The 24,565-nt window shown below is 43.8% G+C and overlaps 1 protein-coding gene across 14 annotated transcripts in view; it reads right to left on the bottom strand.

The window, feature by feature from the left end:
• The window catches only part of BPTF (bromodomain PHD finger transcription factor), a 141,174-nt gene extending 126,641 nt beyond the window's left edge, over positions 1-14,533 (bottom strand). For all 14 annotated transcript variants that reach the window (XM_057535434.1, XM_057535429.1, XM_057535430.1 and 11 more), the window contains exon 1: positions 13,709-14,533. In XM_057535434.1, coding sequence (XP_057391417.1) covers positions 13,709-14,321 — 613 coding nt within the window. In that variant the 5' untranslated portion in view covers positions 14,322-14,533. The remainder of the gene's footprint in view (positions 1-13,708) is intronic.
• Positions 14,534-24,565: the final 10,032 nt, after the last annotated feature.

Below are 24,565 nucleotides of genomic sequence, written 5' to 3' on the forward strand. Positions count from 1 at the left end.
CGGACCAGGGATCTAACCCGTGTCCCCTGTATTGGAAGGTGGATTCTCAACCACTGCACCACCAGGGAAGCCCCACTATGAGGTGTTTGAGGGGAACTTTTACAAAGAATTCAGTATTACCTGACAATCAAATTCAAGGTGAAGAGAAATAAGTTGTGATTAAAGAGAGAAATAAAGGAGATTTAGAAGTCAATTCAACCTTGACCATATCCCAACTAACCAATCTATCACTAAGATGTGACATCCTAAATACTAAATTATTTTTTGAGTATTTCTCTCCAAGGTACAAAATCTGTCACCTGGTCTACTTCAACAGCCTAATTCCCTTCATCAATTCTTAACCCACTCCAATTCATTCTCTATTCTATAGCCAGAGGGACTTTTTTTTTAAAAAACACCAACCTGCTCACAGCACTGCTGACTCTGAAATCCTTCCTGGTTTTCCCTCCAGTCCATTGCATGTGGTGATCCTATGGCCTAGAATCCTCTTTCCCCTCCCCTCCGCGGGCTACTTCCATTTGGAGCTCACCTGTCACCTCTTTAGGGAGGCCTTTTCTGACACTTCCCCCCCCACGCCCATGAAGTCATTCTCACTTGCCCCTTTTGGAAGCACTTCTCTCACTGTTACACTGGCTACCTTCCCTGCTGTTTCAGGGCAGGGGCCATATCTGCTTTATTCGTGGCTGCATCCCAGAGAGTGCCTGGAACATAGTAGGTTCCCAACAGGTATTTTTTAAATAAGTGAACAAATAAATGAAGCAACAGAAGATGAGGCTGGTAGAGGAAGCAAAAGCCAAGTCAGAACTATCCACCTACACTAAAGCACATCATCATTTTCCCACAGAAGATTTTTAAGAAAGGGCATAACATGGTCAGATTTGTCTCAGAGCAGAGCAGTATGTACGTGGAAGATGGATATGAGAGATGAATGGACAAAAGGAGGCCAGGCAGGCAGGCAGGCTGTTTCCTTAAGAGGCCAAGTAAGGGATAAAGAAGGCCTGATTTAGGTAACCATTCGCACGGATGGACAAGAGAGCTGAAATACATTTAAGAGATATATAAGATGTAAACGTCACAGGACCTGGTGACAAGCCTGCACATGGAGGGTGAGGCACAGGGAGGAGGCTGGTACTTCCTCACTTCTGACTCGGGCAGTTCAGTGGGCAGTGCCATTATTCACTGAACAAGGAAATGGGAGGCTAGGAGCAGTCTCTAAAGCATGAATTCTATTTGGAACATGTTGAATTGGATGTGCCTACAGGACTTCTAAGTGGACGGGTTCAAGAAGTATTCACTCATCCATTAGTTAAAACACAGGAAGGAAACCATGACTACCGAGATTTGGGTGTCAGAGGTCATGAAAGCATTAAATTGTATTAGTCAAAAAATGCAAATTCAAACAAGAGAAACAAGAGAGCTTTTAACCCATTGGATGCAAAGATGGTTTATAAATAACCGGTGCTGGTGAAATGGGCACTTTCATACACTGCTGGTGGAAATATATTTCTAATATTTATAATATAATGACACATATTGTATTATTATAACATGTATATTATATATTACCTAATATATATGTTATATAATATTTATAATATATTAGTAATACATAGTAAAAGCCTTAAAAAAAAACAGGAATGTGAACCAAGATTTATCTAAAGGTTTAGTCACTACAGGTAATCACAGCAAACGCAAACAGTTGGCCCTCCGTATCCACAGGTTTGGCATCCAAGGATTTCGAGGGCCAACTGTACAACACCATTTTATATAAGAGTCTTGAGCACCAGCAGATTTAGGTATCATGGCGGGGGGTGGGGGTGGGGTCCAGCTGCCAACTGCCCGCAGATACCAAGGAATGACTGTACAGCACAGCTTAACTACTTGGTAAAGCCTTAGGATGGGATCTTATGTAGCTATGAAAAGTTATATCAGCCCCCTCCTACTCCAATAAATCCTATACACCAAAGCCAGATTATTTTTCAAAAAGCTCAGCTTTTTTTTTTTTTTTGGCTGCACCACATGACATGTGGGTCTTAGTTCCCCAACCAGGGATCGAACCCATGCCCCCTGCAGTGGAAGTGTGGAGCACTAACCACTGGACCGGCAGGGAATTCCCAAAAAGCTCAGCTTTATCATGACATACGCCAGTTTTAAAACATTCAATGACTACACACTGCCTACTAAGTTCAAATTCCTCAGACTGGCATTTATTCAAATTGGACCAAAACATAATCTCCACTTCTCTACAGTCTTGCCTCCTCCACACTCAGACCTCAAGTACGCAGTCCCTGAACGTTCACCTTCCTGTCATCTGTTACCTTTCACCTCCTCCTTTCTCTTTCTGTTCAACCTCCACCTGGAGAAATCCTACCCAATCTTCAAGAAATATCTCAAATTCAACCTTGTTCTTGACACCATTTCTGATCTTCCAAATATATAGAATATGATCTCTCTCCCTAATTTAATTCTCTGTTTTTCTTACAGCACTTACCACAGCCTGCCCTGTATTATTTTATATTTATGCACTGTGTTATTATTCCCTCTTGAAAGAATAAAGACCTGAGAGTAGGGACCATTTCTTATCCATCACTGGATCTCTTTGAAGGTTTTAACACAGTACCTTGCACGCTGAATAAGTATTAGATAAGTTATTTTTTAACTGTTTTGTAAAGAAATACTTAATGAGACTTCACTTTATATATGATAAATATGTAACATGAGCTAATATCCTTTTCCTCTCAACACTTGGTAAATTGACAACAAAGAAGTACAAAAGGTAAAAACATACTAGAACAAAGAGAAAACCACAATGAGGTATCACCTCACACCTGTTATTATGGCTATTATCAAAAAGACAATAACAAGTGTTGGTGAGGATGTGGAAAAAAGGAAACCCTTATGCACTGCTGGTAGGAATGTAAATTGGTGCTGCCACTATGGAAAACAGTATGAAAGTTCCTCAAAAAATGAAAAATAGAATTACCATATGATCCAGCAATTCCGCTTCTGGATATATCCAAAAGAAAAGAAACCACTATCTCAAAAAGACATCTATACCCCCCATGTTCACTGCAACATTATTTACAATAACCAAGACATGAAACAACCTAAGTATCCATTGATGGATGAATGGATTAAAAAAATGTGGTGTATACACACACACACACACACACACACACACACACACACAAAATATGGAATATGATTCAGCCATAAAAAAAAAGGAGGGGCTTCCCTGGTGGCGCAGTGGTTGAGAATCTGCCTGCTAATGCAGGGGACACGGGTTCGAGCCCTGGTCTGGGAAGATCCCACATGCCGCGGAGCGGCTGGGCCCGTGAGCCACAATTGCTGAGCCTGCGCGTCTGGAGCCTGTGCCCCGCGACGGGAGGGGCCGCGATAGAGAGAGGCCCGCGCACCGCGATGAAGAGCGGTCCCCGCACCGCGATGAAGAGTGGCCCCCGCTTGCCGCAACTGGAGAAAGCCCTCGCACGAACCGAAGACCCAACACAGCCAAAAATAAAATAAATAAATAAATAAAATCAAGTAAAACTTTAAAAAAAAAAAAAAAAAAAAGGAAATCCTGCCATTTGTGACAACATGGATGGACCCTGAGGGCATTACGCTAAGTGAAATAAGTCAGACAGAAAAAGACAAATCCCATATGATCTCACTTATATATGGAACCTAAAAAACAAGCCAACAAACAAGTTCATAGATACAGAGAACAGACTGATGGCTGCCAGAAGCAGGGGATAGGGGGTGGGCAAAATGGGTGAAGGGGGTGAAAAGACATAAACTTCCAGTTATAATATCAATACAAATAAGTTATGGGGATGTACTGTGCAACATGGTAACTATAGTTAAGAGTGCTATATTGTATATTTGAAAGTTGCTAAGAGAGCTGATCTCAAAAGTTCTCATCACAAGAAAAAAAACATGTTTTTGTAACTATGTATGTTGACAGATGTTAACTAGACTTACTGTGGTGATCATTTGGCAATGTATATATATATCAAACCATTATGTTGTACACCTGCAACTAAGATAATGTTGTATGTCAATTACACCACACTTGAAAAAAAAAAAAAAGTTGGCTCAGGGTTCCTAACAGGGAAATTCAGTTAAGTGTGCCTACTCCAAGGTGTGAGCCCTAGTCACCCTCCCTCATCTGGCTTCCCAGGATATTGGTCACGTGCCCTCGGACCCCTACTCCCAGCCCCAGGAAAAAAGATTTAAGAAATCTTCCCTTAAGAAACCGAATAGACTCACAGGAGAAAAAAAAACAAGAGTGAAAGAGAAAACAAAAATACACAAAAACAAAAACAAATATTGATACCTGGGGTTCCACTGCCCAATTACTCTGCAGTGAAACCCACCAGCTGACAACCCATGGCCACCCACAAAGTGCTAGCCAGTGCTTCATCCTAAATATGAAGAGTTGAGGATCACGAGGCGTTTGAAAGATGTCTCCAATATCAAAGAGAAAAAACTAAAACCTAAGAATGGAATCTGAGGAAACAAAAGAAACAGAAGAAAACTTCAAAAAAAAAAAAAAAAAAAACTATAGTAAATGTCCTTAGAGAGATAAATCAGGATGTTGCATCCAAGAAGAGAATGCTCTGAAAAAGGAACAGAGAAAAGAGCTTTGGGAAATTATATATCATAAATAATATTTATGTTAGCTGAACTTTCCAAATTCAATAATAAGAAAACCACCCAGGGCTTCCCTGGTGGCACAGTGGTTAAGAATCCACCTGCCAGGGCAGGGGACACAGGTTTGAGCCCTGGCCCGGGAAGATCCCACATGCCGCAGAGCAGATAAGCCCGTTTGCCACAATTACTGAGCCTGTGCCCTAGAGCCTGTGAGCCGCAACTACTGAAGCCCACACGCCTAGAGCCCGTGCTCCTCAACAAGAGAAGCCACCACAATGAGAAGCCTGGCACCGCAATGAAGAGTAGCCCCTGCTCACCGCAACTAGAGAAAGCCCGCGCACAGCAACGAAGACCCAATGCAGCCAAAAATAAATAATAAAATAAAATAAATAAATTTATAAAAATAAAAAATTTAAAATTAAAAAAAAAAAAAAAGGAAAACAACCCAATTACAAACTGGGCAAAGGGAGTTCCCTGGTGGTCCAGTGGATACGACCCTGCGCTCCCAATGCAGGGGGCCTGGGTTCAATCCCTGGTCGGGGAACTAGATCCTGCATGCATGCTGCAACTAATTAGTCCACATGCTGCAACTAAAGATCCCATACGCCGCAACTAAGACCCAGCACAGCCTAAATAAATAAATAAATAAATATTTTTTAAATGGGCAAAATATTTCAACAGACACTTCACCAATGATTTTCTTCACAGACAGCAAATAAGCACATGAAGAGATACTCAGCATTACTAATCATTAGGGATGACTGACTGATAAAGATACAGTGATATGGGAAAACCTTGCCGTATATCAAGGAAAAACAGTTTGTTTAGTGTCATCCTAGTTATAACTTTTAAAAACTGTGTAGATAAAAGCAGGTTACAGTAAATGGAATAAAAAATATATATATATACACAAACATGTCTAGTGAGTATCTTTGGTTGGTGGGATTAGAGATGATTTTCATTTTCATCTTTATATTATATGTACTTTCCCAAAGGAGTAAATCTACACTATTTTTAAATTTTTCACTGCAATTTTTAAAAACAACTTGAGAATAAATGAGATCTCAGGGGAAGGAGGGAGACAGTGAGGGGGCCAGGGGCTGGTTTGAAAACCTGGAAACCTGGTGTTTAAGGAACAGGCGGAGGAAGATGGCATGGAGGAGAGGAACTACCAGAGAGCTGAAATTATCAAGAGCACTATTTCTACTTTAACTGACCCCTGTAAATAACTAAAGTAAATGTATTATTTATTATAGTTCTAGAATAAATCAGATGTTAGCTAAACTGAATGTTTTGAATGGGTAAGTTAAACATTTAGTAACTCTTTTAAAGGGGGGAAATAAAGCTCTATTTTAATGTACATTTTTATTTAATGTGGTCCTTAAAATATTTTTATACCTTGTGAGTCAGTTGACAGCTTTCGACAGAAGAAGATACTACCTCACTACATTGTAAGAAAGGTCCCTATATCCCTACAGAATATCCACTTTCAGTTCAGGAACAAATCGACAGACAATAATAGCTACTATTTATTGAATCTTTACTATATATATGCCAGGCACTGTTCTAGGCACTTCACATGCATTAACCCATTCAGTCTTCACAACACCCTGAATTCAGTACTATGATATCTCCATTTTACAAAGGAGGAAAGTGAGGTACAAAGAGTTAAGCAAAATGCCCATCACAGAGCCTAGATTCAAACCCATGAGGACTGGTTCCAGATCCTTCACTCTTTAAAACTCTGTGCTACATGCTACCTCCCTAGATCCTTGACATTCATAAAAGATTTATCTAAAATCCTGAGACTCTCACGTATCATGACAGCCTAAGATTCTGTGCTGGGCTGACACATGTGGGTGCCTCCAAAGCCTGCCAGACGCCCTCACACTGACTACGTGGAAAAACGACTCCACTTACACTGCTCCTTCTCTGACAAACCCTGGTATAAATTCTCCAAGCTGACCTAAAGCAATCCAAAAATCATAGATATTTTGGAAGATTTACAAACCAGCTCTCATTCATCCTAAGAGAACTGTTTTAAAACTACTGTAATGAACAAAATAAGTCTGGTTATAAAGATTCTATTAAAATTGTATTTGTAGGCTTCCCTGGTGGCGCAGTGGTTGAGAATCTGCCTGCCAATGCAGGGGACACGGGTTCGAGCCCTGGTCTGGGAAGATCCCACATGCCGCAAAGCACCTAGGCCCGTGAGCCACAACTACTGAGCCTGCGCATCTGGAGCCTGTGCTCCGCAACAAGAGAGGCCGCGACAGTGAGAGGCCCGCGCACCGCGATGAAGAGTGGCCTCTGCTTGCCACAACTAGAGAAAGCCCTAGCATAGAAACAAAGACCCAACATAGCAATCAGTCAATCAATCAATAAATAAATCTTTAAAAAAAAAAAATTGTATTTGTAATAATCCAGCTATTCCACTCCTAGGATATACCCAAGAGAAATAAACACATCTTGTCCAGACAAAAACCTATACATGAAGGTTAGCAGCAGTATTATTCATAACAGCCAAAAAGTAGAAACAATTCAAATGTCCATGAAGTGATGAATGGATGAGCAAAATGTGGTATATCCATATAATGGAATATTATTTCAATATAGTGCTGTTACATGCTCCAAGATCCAAGAACCTTGAAAACATTATGCTAAGTGAAAGAAGCTACATATTGTATGATTCCTTTCATAAGAAAGTTCCAAAAGAGACAAATCAACAGAGAACGAAAGTAATGGTTGCCAGGGGATGGAGCGGGGGAGGGAGAGAACAGGGAGTGACTGCTATGGATATGGGTTTCTTGTTGGGGTGATAAAAAATGTTCTGGAATTAGGTAGGGATGATATATTCACAACTCCGTGAATATACTAAAAACCACTGAATAATACACTTTTTTTAAAGGGTGAATTTTATGGTACGTATACTGTATCTCAATAAAGCTGCTATTTTAAAAATGCAAAAAAAATTTTTTTTGTATATATATATATATATATATATATATATATATAAAATTAAAAAAAAATTTTTTTTGCCACGCCAGCTTGTTGGATCTTAGTTCCCCGACCAGGTATTGAACCTGGGCCCTCGTCAGTGAGCGCTCAGAGTCCTAACCACTGGACCACCAGGGAATTCCCAATTTTTTGGCATTTTTTAAATGCAATTTTTATTAAATACTGCTCGAAAATAATTCAGTAATTTAGATGTCCAATGTTAGCTCTTACTGTTACTATTTTTAAAAATCAACCAGCAATCAAAAAATACTTGAGGGGCTTCCCTGGTGGCGCAGTGGTTGAGAGTCTGCCTGCCAATGCAGGGGACACGGGTTCGAGCCCTGGTCTGGGAAGATCCCACATGCCGCGGAGCAACTAAGCCCGTGAGCCACAGCTACTGAGCCTGCGCGTCTGGAGCCCGCACTCCGCAACGGGAGAGGCCGCGATAGTGAGAGGCCCGCGCACCGCGATGAAGAGTGGCCCCCGCTCGCCGCAACTGGAGAAAGCCCTCGCACAGAAACGAAGACCCAACGCAGCCAAAAATAAATTAAAAAAAAAAAATTCTATGAGAACAAAGTTTAAAAAAAAAAATACTTGAGGAATGTAACTTAATATCTAGAAAAATATATAAAATAATTTGATACATACCAGTAGACAAAATTAAAACATTATATTTAGCTATATGCATTTTAATACTATCTGCATTTTACTATCTTTTAAAGTGCATTTTGTAAGTTTTTCGTTTTTAAAGAAATGTTCTGTCTCCTGAGGCTTATCATTTTAAAGAACTGAAAGCATGAAAAAAATTAGAATAATGAGGGTCAGTGCTAAACTAGTGCTAAATTATGAAGATGAGGCTATAACTGCTATAAGAGGCATTCAAAGAGAAGAGAGGACTTCCCTGGCAGTCCAGTGGTTAAGACCCCGTGCTTCTACTGCAGGGGGCGCGGGTTCGATCCCTGGTTGGGGAACTAAGATCCCACATGCCAAGCGGTGCAGCCAAAAAAAAAAAAAAAATAGAGAGAGAGAGAGAGACGAGACCAAGGTGAGCAACAGAACTCTGGGAAGACTTCTAGGAAGAGATCCCCAGAGCATGGTTAAGGACCAGGGAGGGAGTAATCTACCCAATGCAAAGAGGGCATCTACTAGGATTTGCTCCTGTCTATGTCACCCAGACTACCAGTCTGCCACCAGTACCACCACCTTCTCACCCCTGGCACCCCCCCAACAAGGATCTGCAGTCACAGGGAGGACATGGGGTCTTGAAGAGGAAGGAAAGGCAGATCTAACGTAACAGACCAGAGCTCCTGGCCTTAATATCCTCAATCCTGCTGCACACACACATTTCAATACCCAGCTCCACTTCCAAATATACACCAGAAGAGTACTGAGCCTGAGCTGTACACAAACCATCTATTATTGCATACCTCAGACGCACCTCTCTAATACCCACAGGTCATGTTGTCCAACTTTTTAATAACTCTTTGGGGTCCGCATTTTCTTTCTTTTAATTCTCATGTTTAACCTCTTCAGGTACCAATACCTGAAAACAGATCTCATTGATTTCCCTTATAATCTTGAACTCCTATTCCTACTGAAAGCATTGCCATTCTTACAGAGGCATATCTGATGCATTCCTCTGTCTACACTTCTGATGCTGGAGAATTCTGAAGTACCTCCTGAATTGATCTTCCCATCCAGGGCTACAAAACCCATCCAGATCCCCACCAGTTATCTGTCCTCTTCCAATCCATCCTGCAGAACAGAAGTAATGCTAAACTTCCTGATGTCCCCCTGAAATCATATCCCACTTGTTTCCAAATCTTCCAATTGATCCCCAATACCCACAAATGAAATAGATCTGAAATAGACGGGGGGGGGGGGGGGGGGAGGGGAGGAGGCTTCAGAAATCACCTCTTCCATTAATTCTCTCAATTTGTGGGGGAAAGAACTGGCTGCATCGGTGATTTAACAGTAGCCACGATTTGATTTGGTTTTGTTTCATGCTCCCACATGGTGCTGATAGGAATACAGCAAATCCCTTGGGTGTTCCAGGAGTGAAAAATGACTGAGGATCACTGATCTACCCCAATTGTTATCCTACAGATGAGGGAGAGAGGAGATGCTATAGCCTGGTTCTCTAAGTACTGCCCAACAATGGTGCTTTAGTTTTTTATTTCCTATTCACATACTCAGGCTCTTGCTAAACCAGGTTACTTAAGACTGCCTGCACTTTAGAATCAGCGCCTTGCTTCATGCTGCTCCCTCCCTTCTTCTGTCCATCCTCACTAGCCACATGCCCATCCAGGAAGCATACGCCCACACCAACTCCCCCAAATAGGGTATGATCTCGCCCTCCTTTAAATCTCCACTGCACTTTGTACCTCACTTGTAGCAATCAGGAATTCCAAGTACAATGAAAAAGATATTTGGTTGACACCGGTGAGAATAAATACTGCCACCAGGTGACAAATTCTGCTTCAGATAAATCTACAGTTCACTCATGGCACCTACGCCACCCATCTCCACTGTCATAATCCTTAGAGCACAGGTCCCCAACCTTTTTGGCACCAGGGACCGGCTTCATGGAAGACAATTTTTCCATGGACGGGGTTGGGGGGTGGGGGGATGATGGCTCAGGCGGTAATGTGAGCGACGGGGAGCACAGACGAAGCTTCAGTCCTCGCGCTCACCTCCTGCTGGGCAGGCCGGTTCCTAACAGGCTGCGGACCAGCACCGGACCCGGGGGTTGGGGACCCCTGACTTAGAGGACATAAATCACGAACTCTCCCAGGGCAACACCATAGCTTTTGCTTTCTGAAGTCATCAGAAGCTCCAAATTTCAAAATACCACCTAGGTATTCTTAGAAGTTCCACACAAGTTAAATGCAAGAACTATTCTGTTTAAAGTCTGATTTAACTTTTTTGAAGTAGCAAATGCTTGATTTCAAGGTGCTGTCAGAACTTTACCAAATGCCTATTCAAAATAGATTTTCTATACAATCCTTCTCAATGTACTGGCAAACTATGTCATAAAACCTACAGGCTAAAATAACTAAATTTTAACAATAAAAGTAAAAGCCTTATTCAACCAAATGCCTTGAATTTAAGCAAAACTAGATGATTTCAATTTTGTATTAACAAATTGTTATACCTCTAGTAATATCTGTCATGTGAGTACCTTACGTACCCATTTAATATTTCTGTCCATTAAAAGGAAAACATTTCACCTCCAGTGAATAAACTTTTTTAAATATATGGTTTTAGAAAATTAAGCTAGTAACATCAACCAATGTCTTCGCATCAACAGGTATATTACCTACAAAGTACTCAACATATGAATAGATGAATGAGTAATTTCTTATACTAGGAATTGAATATTTAGTACTTAAGCCAACATTCTAGTTTACAAAGCTTAATCATCTTCTCTAAATTACCAATAAAGTATATTCCTCTCTGAGCCCTGACAATACAGCTGGATTCAAATCCACCAAACATATTTATTTATGAGCTTTGGGGATATCTTAAACCATCTAGAACATTTTTTCCTTCCAAAGCATATACATACACATTTACCTAGAAGTACAGACAATAAAACTAATGATACAAGTGCTTAGCCTAAACAACTCACTGTCATGCATTGTTATTCTAGGCAAGTAGACATATTCTAAAAGTTTAGAATGGCAAAATGTATCATCTGTTCTACAATCTTGAGAAATAATGTTTCAAAAAGTAAAACATCTAACAATCTTGAGAAATAATGTTTCAAAAAGTAAAACATCTAACACATTAACACCACATCCAATAAAGAAAGGAAAATGCCTGGCAAGCAATATGAAACAGCAGCTCAAAACACACTAACTCTGCTACTAAAAACATTCCCTGGTCAAAGTATCAAAATCTAATTAGACCAATATTTAGTTTCCCCAATCCAAAATATTTAGGAATTCTGGCACCCACAGTAGAATTAGCCCAACTTCATCCATTACAAGTTCTCACCTACTAACAATCATCTGTCCAACCAATCTCTGATGAGCACCGGCTGTGTGCGAGACGCTGTACTAGGAACTGCAGGGGGTGTTAAGATTACTATAAAGATATATAATCCATAATTTCATGTAAAGGTAGGACAACCATACACAAGGTAGACTACGAATGTCATCAGAAAAAACGAAATGTCATGGAAGTACATAAAGATATAAGCATCTTTTTAAAAAAGGAAACCAAACAACAAACTGTAATTTAACTCAGCATATACATGGCTCTCAACCCTAAATATTATTTGCTAGGCCTTCAAAGAGGAGTTAAAGTTAGCTGAACCACCCTGCCAAAACGCCTTAGCTCTGTCTCATCTGAGAAAACTTCCTCCAGTAGTGTAATTTACTCTCCACAGGTCTTTCCATTCTGGGCTCTTGGTAGAAAAGACCACATGTGATTTCTTAAAGTAAAAACTATTACTATAAAAGACGTACTAAAATTAAGCTGGCAAGAAATGAAGAATGGTGTGTAGTCCCTTCTACATACAGGACACGAACACTTGACATTTGATTCATTCCTTTCATTCTCCTCCCAGCTCTCCCCACACCCGACCCCAAAGACAGGCAGATATTCTGTCAGGCAAAAGAAATTACCTTTTTCATGTGCTGTTAGGACAATCTAAACAGGTTTACATCTGACTTAATACTCATACTCCTCCAATGAGTATTTAGGCATTTATTAAAAAACAGACACATTTAAATATAACTACTTCTACTATCCTAGTCTCTTTTAAAAACAAGTGACACACCTTTATCACTTTGTTAAGATCCTATTCCCTCACGAACTTCACTTTGTAAATGCTCTGAAAACTGGATTCTAATTTAGTTAATCCAGATTAACAAAAATATAAAGGAAAAGTCTTGTAGGTTATCGCTATAAGTTACGGGTTTTTTCACAATTTAGTAAGCCGCAATTACGTATTTAATACAAAGCAGCCATTGTGTGTGTGTGTGTGTTTTAAATAAACAAAATGCATCTCAGCACCAGCCTAGAGGAACTCTGAGAAAACAGGAGAGGAGTCACCATGGAGAAATTCATTACAGATCAGGGAGGACTATTATCCTCAGAAACAGAATGAAAATAAAAAGTCATTTTGCAATAAATCTCCCTATACTTCTGCTGTGTGACTTGGGAGTTGGTCCAAAAGTTCATCTTCAGCAATTACGTCTGCATGATCAACTACACGTCTCTGCAACAGGTGACAGGAAACTGCATTTCTCAGGCAAAGGGATCAAATTAGTTAAGACGCATGTTCCTGAGGTCTCTTACTTTATTTTGCATTTTACCAAAATGATTTTGAATCAGATGAAATACTAAATTTGTTTTGGTTTCCTTTGGTTTTTCCGCTTCGCTTTTTAATCGGCCATTTACTCGCAACTGTTGCACGCGCCCATTAGCACTCAAGAATAAAAACAAACACACAGGACCAGATAAGGCTCCCCTACTAACCCAACTGATCCATTTCCTTAAGACACTTTTAAAACCACACAGCTCGGGGTGTGAAGAGAAGCATCTTTTGTGTGTGTTTGTATGGCACAATCTGTCTAAATCCTGAATTCCCTTTTTAGGAACAGATATAGAATAAAAATCTAAAAGAAACCACATTAGAAATGCAAAGAGGTTTGCAAAAACAAGAGGCTTCTTTCATTCCAAAAAACCAAACCAAAACAAGGGGAGAAAAATGAATGCAATGGATGTGTGTGTGCCAAAGTTTCAACCCTGCCCGGTGGAGACACTGCACTGGCACAAATTTTTAAGAGGAAAAAGAGGGGGTTGGTGGGGGGAGAGGGAGAGAGAGCGCGAGTGTGTGGCCTGCGAACTGCAACAATGCAATCTCCATTTTGAACAATGCGCCTCTTTCCTCTTGTAAATCTAGTTTTTTGCCACTTGATGTGCCGTCGCATTTCCCCTCTGTCTGGGGGGGGAGGAGGGGGTGGGGGGAGACCAGAGAGGGAGTGAGCGAGGGGAGAAGGGGGAGGAGGTGGGGAAGGAGTCTGCAGCAACTGGGCTGGGTGGGTACCTGGAGTGCTGCTATAGGTGCTATGGCTCCTGAAGCTGCTTTCCGTGCAATAACTGGCGTCGTCGTCGTCGTCGTCTTCCATCTCCTCCGGATAATCGGAGTCATCGTCGTCCTCTTCCATCTCATCCTCCTCGTCGTCCTCAGAATCCTGGGTCTCCTCAGCCTCGCCGTCCTCCTCCTCCTCCTCCTCCTCGGAGACCATGTCCTCCTCCTCCTCCTCCTCCTCGCTCTCGTGGTCATCGTACACCACTTTGTTGACGGCCCTCCGGGCCGGGGTGGTCCGGGCCAGGTGGCCGCCGCCGCCCCCGCCCCCCGTCCTGCCGCCCCCGCCTCCTCGCCCCCCCCGGCCCGGGGCGCTGGTGCTAGGGGGGGCCGGCGGCGGCGGCGGCTTCCTCCGGCTACTGCTGCCCCCCCTGGGCGAGCTCAGCCGCGTCTTGGGCGCCACCTCAGCCTGGGCGGCGGCCCACCTGCCCCGGCTGCTGCCGCGGTGCCGCGAGCGGAGCCCCCCGATGGGTCCGGACGTGGGCGGCGGCGGCGGCGGCGGGGCCGGGGCGCAGCGCTCCGCAGCGGGAGCCGCGGGCTGCTTGGGCGGCCTGCCCCGCCGGCCCCTCATGTCGGAGCCGAGGCGGGGGGAGAAGGGAAAGCGGAGGGGGGAGGGGCGGGCGGAGGGGTGGCGGTGGGGGGCGCCGGGACCGGGTGGGGAGGCCCGCGGGGCCGGGCGGGAGGGGCCCGGCCGGCGGAAGCGGGTGGAGGGAGAAGGCTCAATCCGAATTGCTGGGGCCCCACTCCGGATCGCCTTCAGCCGCCATCTTGTTTCTTCCCTCTCGCTCGGTGACTGGGGGAACCGACAGCGGCCGCAGGCCCGGAGCGCGGTCACGTGAGCTGCGCCGCCGACGAGCCTGGGACGGAGCGAGGCCGCACGGCGGCCGCTAGGGGGAGCGCGGCAACGCCGGGTCGGGGGCGGGGAGCCCCGGGCCCCCTCCGCTCGGCGTGGCTGGACTGCAGCCGCCGGCGGGGCTCCGGGCAGAGGGGCGCTCCCTCGCGAAGTGCCGCGGGCCGAAGGCCTCGGGAGCCGGCTGCCGAGCCTGAACTCACAGGGCCTCCTGCCCGCATCTCCCCTTCCCCGGCTCCAAGACGAGGGCCGGGAAGCCCCCAAGTTCGTCCCCCTCCTGCCCCCTTGGGGAAACTGATGCTGAAAGAGCCAGAGAGGGTGTCGGGCAGAGGGGGAGACTCCAGCGACCGAGGGGGCAGGGCAGCTCCAGCAACGGAGGGAAATTACCTGGGGGCGGGGAGACGAGCCCCCAGAAATGTGAAACTCCGAAGGCTGGGCTCTGGAGAGTCCTGAAATTGAGCCCGGTGACAACTGCTCGGGGGCTGTGCCAGAAGCCACGCCCAAAGCTGCCAGACCCGGAGCGAGGGTCGCTCTGAGACTCTTCGGACAAAATCCCCACCCAAAAAGCCTTCGATAAACTTCAGAATGCAACTACATTCCAGTCTCCTCCACCTTTCCCAGGGTCCCAGCTAGAAACTTGACCACCTCAGAAAGAACTTTTTTATTTGCTGTAGAAAGGGTAACTTCCCACCTCATACCTACTTTAAAATGTTGTATGTTTGTGTTATCAGGAAATAATTTTAATCTCTACCTGACAAGTAACCAAGTCTCGGCTAAACCCAGGGAACGAATCATAATGATGAAATTTTAGGCATCCCCAGACCAAGGCAGGGAGACTCAACTCGCAGTGGTCTGGGGCTAAGAGCAAGGTTTTATAAACATATTAATATTTATTGAAGCACGTGACCACCAAAAAGTGATTTAAGGAAAAATAGTTAACAGGATTCTGTCCACCAAGTGGCTTATTATAATGGAGTTAGAAGGATAGAACGCATATGTGAAATGAAAATGAACGTACAAGCATTAACTGCCAAATTCATTTATTCAATATAATTCCTTTGAGCAGCAAGGGTGGCAAACTTACATGCCTTCAGGGACCAGGTGACTAATGAAAGTAAATCAGGTGAGCAAGGTGAGGACTTTGGCGGATGGAAGTGCCTGTTTTGTTTAAAGAGCGCAGCTTTGGGAATGTGGGCCTAAAATGGCCAGATCTTCGAATTTTTCAAGAGAAGGTGGAAATGTGCATTTCACATGAAATCTCTTGATTTTTAAATGTTGGCAACTGTCAGTTTAAAAAAAAAAAAACACTTCAGATTGATCAAAATGAATGCAGTTCAGATATAGCCCAGTATCTACAAGTTTGCAACCTGTATCCTGCACTATATAAAGTACAACGCTATGTACTTAAACAGAAAGATATTAAAAATGGTGACAGCCTTCAGAGTTTACAATCTCATAACGGAGGAAACCTACTTTAAAATAGGTTCTCGGGACTTCCCTGGTGGTGCAGTGGTTAAGAATCCACCTGCCAATGCAGGGGACACCGGTTTGATCCCTGGTCCGGGAAGATCCCACATGCCACAGAGCAACTAAGCCCGTGCGCCACAACTACTGAGCCTGCGCTCTAGAGCCCGTGCTCTGCAACAAGAGCAGCCACCGCAACGAGAAGCCCGCGCACCGCAACGAAGAGTAGCCCCCGCCTCGCCGCAACTAGAGAAAGACCGCGCGCAGCAACGAAGACCCAACGCAGCCAAAAAATATAAAATAAATTAAAAATAAGTAAATAAAATGGGTTCTCATTAGGTATTAGAAGTGATCTAGAGATGATTTAAAGTATATGGGAGAATGTGTGTAGGTTATATGCAAATACTATGCCATTTTATATAAGGGACTTGGGCATGCTTGGATTTTGTTATCTGGGGGTGGGAGGGTATAGGAAGAGCTGTCCTGGAACCAATTCCCCGAGGATACCCAGGGACCATTGTAAATAGAATCCAAGCTCTCAAGCTCTTGTCTTCCAGCTGGCTCAGTAGGCGTGAATTCCCTGGGTCATTCCACTATTCCTTAAAGCCAGCTGCTTCTGGTTGTCGGGGTCCACAATACGGGGCTAGTGAATCTGATAGGACAGCCAGTTTCTTTACTTATTTCACTGTAAAGTTAGTTCCTTGGTCAGATGCTGTTATGGACTAAATGTTTGTGTCGCCACAAAATTCGTAAGATGAAATCCTCCCCCCAATGTGATGTATTAGGAGATGGGGCTTTGAGAGTTAATTAGGATTAGGTAAGATCATGAGGGTAGAGCCTGCATGAATGGGATTCATGCCTCTATAAGATTATGAGAGAGCCTGCTTCCCATCTCTGCTCTCCTCTGTGTGAGGATATAATAAGTCGGCAGTCTGCAACCCAGAAGAGGGCTCTCACTAGAACCCAACCACACTGGCATCCTGATCTCAGACTTCCAGCTTGTGAGAAATAAATTTCTGTTGTTTATAAGCCCCACAGGCTATGGTAATTTGTGATAACAGCCTGAACTAAGACAGATACCATGATGTATAAGATACCATGATGGTGAATAAAGTATTCGGTAAACCCATTTAGGATGAGGATGGTAAAGGCATGGCTGGTAGGAAAGGAAATCCAAATTCAGTATAAACCTCACCCCAATGAGGTTGACTCACTTAACCACCGTGACAGAAATAATACATGATAATGATTCCTTCTAAAACGGGCACTCTGCAGTGGCAACAGTCAGACCAGCCTTGCGGAGGAGAAGCCTGTGACGAGCTCATGACCCCAGTGAGCAGGCAGTCGGTTGACTAGGAAAAGGTCTTCATCCACCTGACCAGTCGTCTTGTTCACTAATTTATTAAAGCTTCTTTAGCAGTGGAGACATTTTTTTTAAAAGTTATTTTATTGGGCTTCCCTGGTGGCGCAGTGGTTGAGAATCTGCCTGCCAATGCAGGGGACATGGGTTCAAGCCCTGGTCTGGGAAGATCCCACATGCCGCGGAGCAACTGGGCCCGTGAGCCACAACTACTGAGCCTGCGCGTCTGGAGCCTGTGCTCCGCAACAAGAGAGGCCGCGACAGTGAGAGGCCCGCGCACCGCAATGAAGAGTGGCCCCCGCTCGCCGCAACTGGAGAAAGCCCTCGCACAGAAACGAAGACCCAACACAGCCAAAAAAAACCAAAAAACATTTATTTTATTTTTGGCTGCATCGGGTCTTCATTGTGGCACGCGGGGTCTTTGTTGCAGTGCTCAGGCTTCTCTCTAGTGGTGGCCTGTGTGCTCAGTAGTCGTGGTGCACGGGCTCAGTTGCCCCGCGGCATGTGGGATCTTAATTCCCCAACCAGGGATTGAACCCTCGTCCCCTGCATTGGAAAGCGGATTCTTAACCACTGGGCCACCAGGGAAGTCCCAGGAGTGGGGACATTTTGATAAATATTCATATAGGATACAAGTACTCTCACTTTCTAGGTCTATTCTGAGGTTCATTTACAGCTACATCCTCTCTCCCAAACCTCCTTGTCACCAGCCTAAGTCCTTACCCACCTGGCCCATGAATTGGTGTAGAGTCTTTCTCAAGGCAAAGAGAACCACAAGAGTACAACTCAAAGCTCTGCCCACTGGGAAGACTTCCTTTTGCCACTTCCAAGACCATTTTCAAGCCATCTCCAAGTGTAGCTAGAACACCTTAGCAGTCCACTGCCAGCTGATACCATCTGTTAAACCAAGCTCAAATGTCTTCCTTAGTCACCTAGTCACAGGAGTTTTCCATAAGGCCACGGTGTGAATTGAGGGAGGAGTGGCAGTAAAATGGTAATAAACATACAGGCATACCTCATTTTATCCTGCTTCACTTTACTGCGCTTTGCAGATACTGAGTTTTTTTACAAATTGGAGGCCAACGTGGCAAGCAGCTGGCATGTCAGCTCCCATAAAGTGGAGGGTTCCTTCAATGTGAGAGGGGATGTAGGTTGGGTGAGATACGACAGAGAGAGAAGTGAACATAAGTTGACTTGGACTTGGGTAACTTGGAGAATGATGTATCACAGACCTACAGGTAAGACTCAGCAAGTCAGCGCAGGAGCTCGTTTAGGAAGGAAGTGATTAGCTCTGTGACCTTAGATGAGTCACCCTGACTGGGCCCCAGTTTCCTCACAAATAAGTTAAGGTGCTGGGTTAGATCTGTACCAACCCTTTCACATTATAGCACCCAATGAAAACTAGAGGGGCTTACTGAATGTGATAAAATGTTCTCTTTATAGAATGTGATTATAATAGAAATTAAATACATAGCATTAGAGACGATATTAAATTGTGAATTTGTTAACACTTTTCAAAAAGTCATTTTTATTAAATGAGAAACTTGAACTTGAATCCTAGTACCTAATTTTATATTCTCAGCTTTGTGTTTTAAATAGCTCGTTCTTGACTGAGACTCTTGAACAGTGATCTCTTTAAATGACAAGGAACTGTGTAGCAGTAGGTGACCCAAAGAAATTTAAACCATCTTTGATAACCGTTCAAACATTTACAACAGTAGAAATTATATTTAAGTTATATTTAAGGCTCTTCCTCTTCTTTCATTGACAAATGTGCTTATAAAATTTCTTGTGGATTTTTGATCCAATCAGCCTTGTTCATAGCTAGTATTTCAAAACCATGATTGAAGCCCTGGTTTACAGAACACGGACACTATTAGAATAGTCAGTTCACAGTTTGGACATCATTTGTGGCACACTGGCCACAAACAGACAAAATTATCCAACATCAAAGTTTGTGGAGATGGAGTTTCTGAGCTGTCTGCACAGAACCCCCGCCACACACGCGCACTCATTCACAACTCCCTGCCCGCTGGCTGCTCCTTACGTTCCTTGGGCACCTGGGACACAAACTCCTCCAGCATCTCTACGTAGGCAACGATGTGCCCTGCATCTGGCTGCCAGTGGTGGCCTCTTGCTCACTCTCAGACCCCGCCCCCCTCTCTGAAGGCCATCAGAGGATGAGGCTGTAGTGAACAGGGGTGACTGGTCCAGAGGCTCCAGCCACGCTGGGGGCTGGGAGGATGAACGTCTCCGCCCGCCCATACCTCATTCGCTGTGCACTAGTGTGTGTCATAGCTCCCTGGTTCGGCAGGTCTGGATTAGATCATCTCTATGGTTCCTTCCAATGCTAGCATCTGTGCTTATGATCCTGCGATGCTTCTTATTTAGGTAGGCTGGATTTGGCTTACTGATGGGAAAATGAGGTGGAAATGTCTAGGAGACAGTTTGAAATGTGGACCGAAGCTCTAGCGAGATTAAAACTAGAGGTATGATTTGGGAGCCAGACTTATTGAGATGAAAGTGGCAGCCACGTGGATAAGTTAAACTACTATGAAAGGAAGTGCAGAGAGAGAAAAGAGCACCTCATATAGACCTTGGAGAATCATTTACATTTCAGAGATGAAAGAACAGGAAGAGAAGTCTATTCCATGATGTAGAGAATGATCAGTCAGGGAATTCCCTGGCGGTCCAGTGGTTAGGACTTCGCGCTTCCACTGCTGGGGGCACGGGTTCGATCCCTGGTGGGGGAACTAAGATCCCACATGCCGCGCTGCATGGCCAAAAAAAAAGAGAGAGAGAGAGAATGATTAGTCAGTATCAACACTAGCTTTGGGGGCCTTCCCTGGTGGCACAGTGGTTAAGAATCCACCTGCCAATGCAGGGGACACGGGTTCGAGCCCTGGTCCGGGAAGATCCCACATGCGGCAGAGTAACTAAGCCCGAGAGCGCCACAACTACTGAAGCCCGCGCACCTAGAGCCCGTGCTCCGCAAGAAGAGAAGCCACTGCAGTGAGAAGCCCGCGCACCGCAACGAAGAGTAGCCCCTGCTTGCCACAACTAGAAAAAGCCCGCACACAGCAACAAAGACCCAATGCAGCCAAAAATAAATAAATAAATAAATTTTAAAAACAAAAAACAAAACAAAACAACAACAACAACAAAAACACTGGCTTTGGGGTAAGGCATAACCAAATGGAAAACAAGGGCTGATTGAGGAAACTGTACCCCAGACCTGTGAACCTCAAATCCTACTTTCCCTCTGATCTCTTTGACCACTCCCCTCAGTTTCTTTTGTGGACTCATCTCTCTCCACCTACTGGCTCCAATGTCATTATACTCAGACTTCTGTCCTACTTACACATCGCCTGGACCCTCTCACCCACATCCGTGACTTCTGTTGCCACCCAATGAGCTCATGTTTCCCAAACCAGCATCTCTTGTCCAGACCTGTGCTCTGATCACCTGTTTCTCAAGCAATCATTTGATTAGTTTTCTCACTTCCCTGGTACCAGAAGTAAAAGCCCTCTGAATTTAAACACAAATATTCTGCTCACCCATCAGTCCTTATTTAGGGAGGAACACAGCCTGCCTCCAGCTGAGAAAACAAACGCCATCTGGGGACCTAAAATGTTTGCATCTTTGGAAGTATTCCGTGCAGTGAAATAGAGTCACCAACTTATCCCGATCTGCCAAGGACTTGCCCAGTTTTAGCCTGAGTCTTGCATCCCAGGAAACCTCTTGGGTCCAGGCAAACCCGGTGGTTGGTCACCTTCCACGGAGGTGTCCACTGTGAAGTACTAGCAAGGGCAAAGTTCTGGAAAGAGTGGCTGTGTCTATAAGTACAGACATTTGATGAATATTGGGGTGGCAGGGGAAAGCAGATATGCTCTAGCTATTCCCTAGGGCGCCCAGAACATTTGCAAAGGTCTGCAGGAGCAGGTGGGGGCAATGAGGCAGAGAAATTTGGGTACAAGGTAAATGTGGCCTCATTTAAACCCACAGGCTGGAGAGGCCCGGGGACTCTTGGAATATAATTACATAGCCAAGATGACACCACATACACAGTTTTGTCTAGGGCTTTTGTATTTGTAATTCTACAATACAGACTCACAATTTAATGGCTGCATAATATTCCAGGAGGATTTTGAGTTTGTTTCAATGTTTTTCCTATTACAAATAACACTTCATGAATATCTTTGTGCTAAAAGGTTTTCTTCTGTATTAAAATGTTTTTCAATAGTAATTTACAATTATCATTGATGGCACGTATACATTTTGAGATATTATCTCATTTAATCCTCTATATTAAAGCACCACTCTGGAGCAGGTATTATCTTCCTTAGACAGAAACTGAAGCCCCGAGGCCATGTCATTTGCCCATAAGCTAGAGCATGATGGAGCTAGGGCTCGAAACCAGCACCACTATACACCTTTTAAAATATGCCGATGAATTTTGATAAGTTCAGGGCCGCATTGTCACTTGCCTGGGTTTGTTCTACTGAACCTCCCTGAGCCTTGCATCTGCATCTCTTTATTTCTGGTTATATGTGTTGCCCAATTCATCACATGTATTTCTCTTTTGCATTTCTCCCACTGTGTTGTATTTGCTTGTTTACACATCTGTTCCACCTGCAGGTGGGGAGAACCCACCAAGGGTAGAAATGCATCTTATTCATCTCCTCCCAACATACCTAGCAGAATGGAGTAGAGACGAGCGATTTGTTGTTGAATGTGCAAAAGGAGAACCAACTGGTAACTTAAGAGTGAAGGATTATGGGACTTCCCTGGCGGTCCAGTGGTTAAGACTTCGCCTTCCAGTGCAGGGGGTGTGAGTTTGATCCCTGATCTGGGAGCTAAGATCTCACATGCCTTGCAGCCAAAAAACCAAAACATAAAGCAGAAGCAATATTGTAACAAATTCAATGAAGACTTTAAAAATGGTCTGCATTAAAAAAAAAAAAAAATCTTTAAAAAAAAAAAAAGAGCAAAGGATTATTACAGGATTGAAGGGACTGGAACAACTTGATGGGTGAGAGCTGATGGTCTTGTATGTGCCCAGAGAAAGTGACATCATCAGGGGCCAGGGGGGAGGGGAGGAAGGACTCAATCCAGGCAGACAAGCTATTCTGGACTGCAGGAATGGAGGAAGCAAATTTAGGGCGGTGGGAATGTCCATGGATGCCTTCACTTACTCACTCACTGGACCCAGCATGTTCGGGCAACAGTAAGAAGAATAAATGGAGATTTCCCTGGCTGTCCAGTGGTTAAGACTCTGTGCTTCCACTGCAGGGGGCATGGGTTTGATCCCTGGTCGGGTATCTAAGATCCCACATGCCACGCAGTATGGCAAAAAAAAAAAAAAAAAAAGACTAAATGTGTTGGGGCAGCTCTGTAATCCGGGGCAGGTTTCTTGACCTCTATTGTGTCATATGTAAAATGGGGACAATGACCACTGTACCCATCTCATAGGGTTGTTATGCATATTAAATAAAAGAATGCACATGAGGAGCCCAGTACAGTGCCTGAAACTCAGCAAACGCTGCTTAAAGTTAGGGATAATAATAATTATTATGATTCTATAATTATTATTTTATTAATAGGAGAACACTGAGAAGTGTGTGTACAGTGACATGGAATTGTCCAATGTTAATACTCAGGAATCAGGTCTGGATTCAGCCCTGGGGCTACCACATAATAGCATGATTTGCATAATTCTTTAACCTCTCTAAGTCCTAGTTTTCCCAGCTGTTAAAAATAAAGAATAGTACTTATTGCTTAGGACTGTTTCAAGGACTAAATGAAAAAAATTCACATAAAGCATTTAACACAGAGCCTGGTAACATGCGAAGTTCTCAAAAAGTTTGTCTTTTGATTATTATCTTTTAAGTACATGGAGGTTAAATCTCTACCATCCCATCGTCTCCCTGGGAAGAACACTGCAGTTCACATCTGCCCTGAGCCTTGCTCTGACTTACCCTTAAACTCTGTTAGCTAAGTGAATAATCTATTTGCAGTGACAGCACCTTAGATATGTTTTGTTCTTTACATTTGATGCACTTCTTTTGTAAAATAATTATTTTACTAGTTATACAAGAAAAGAATTAATATATTCTCCTGATTTAAACAATTAAAATATTATAAATTCAAACCTAAGCCAAAATGAGATCCACTAGGATGGCTGTAATTTTTTTTTTTTTTTGCCAAGTTGCTGATTTCTTTTTTTTTTTAATAGTAATCTTTTATTTATTTATTTATTATTTTTTTAAAAGAATTATTTATTTATTTTTGGCTGTGTTGGGTCTTCGTTTCTGTGCAAGGGCTTTCTCTACTTGTGGCAAGTGGGGGCCACTCTTCATCGCGGTGCGCGGGCCTCTCACTATCGCGGCCTCTCTTGTTGCGGAGCACAGGCTCCAGACACGCAGGCTCAGTAGTTGTGGCCCACGGGCCCAGTTGCTCCGCGGCATGTGGGATCTTCCCAGACCAGGGCTCGAACCCGTGTCCCCTGCATTAGCAGGCAGACTCTCAACCACTGCACCACCAGGGAAGCCCCCTATAATTTTTTTTAAAAAGGAAAATAACAAGTGTTGGTGGATGTGGAGAAATTAGAACCCTTATATATTGTTGGTGAGAGTGTAAAATGGTGCAGCACTGTGGAAAATACGTTGGCAGCTCCTCAAAAGGTTAAACATGAGTTGCCATATGACCCAGCAATTCTACTCCTAGGTATATAGCCAAGAGAATTGAAAACATGTTCATGCAAAAACTTGTACACAGATGTTTACAGTAGCATCATTCATAATTGCCAAAAAGTGAAAACAACCCAATGTCCATCAACTGATGAATGGATACATCCATACAATGGAACATTATTCAATCTTTTATTTATTTATTGGCCGCACCCTGCAGCATGTGGGATCTTAATTCCCCAACCAGGGATCCAATGCGGGCCCCCTGCAGTGGAAGCGTGGAGTATTAACCGCTGGACCACCAGGGAAGTCCCCTATTCAATCTTTTAAAGGAAGGAAATTCTGACATATGCTTCGACAAGGTTGAACCTTGAAGACGTGCCAAGTGAAATAAGCCAGACGCAAAAGGATAAATACTATACAATTCCACTTATATGAGGTCCCTAGAATAG

Source organism: Balaenoptera acutorostrata, chromosome 20 (assembly GCF_949987535.1).
Source record: "Balaenoptera acutorostrata chromosome 20, mBalAcu1.1, whole genome shotgun sequence".
Taxonomy (NCBI): domain Eukaryota; kingdom Metazoa; phylum Chordata; class Mammalia; order Artiodactyla; family Balaenopteridae; genus Balaenoptera; species Balaenoptera acutorostrata.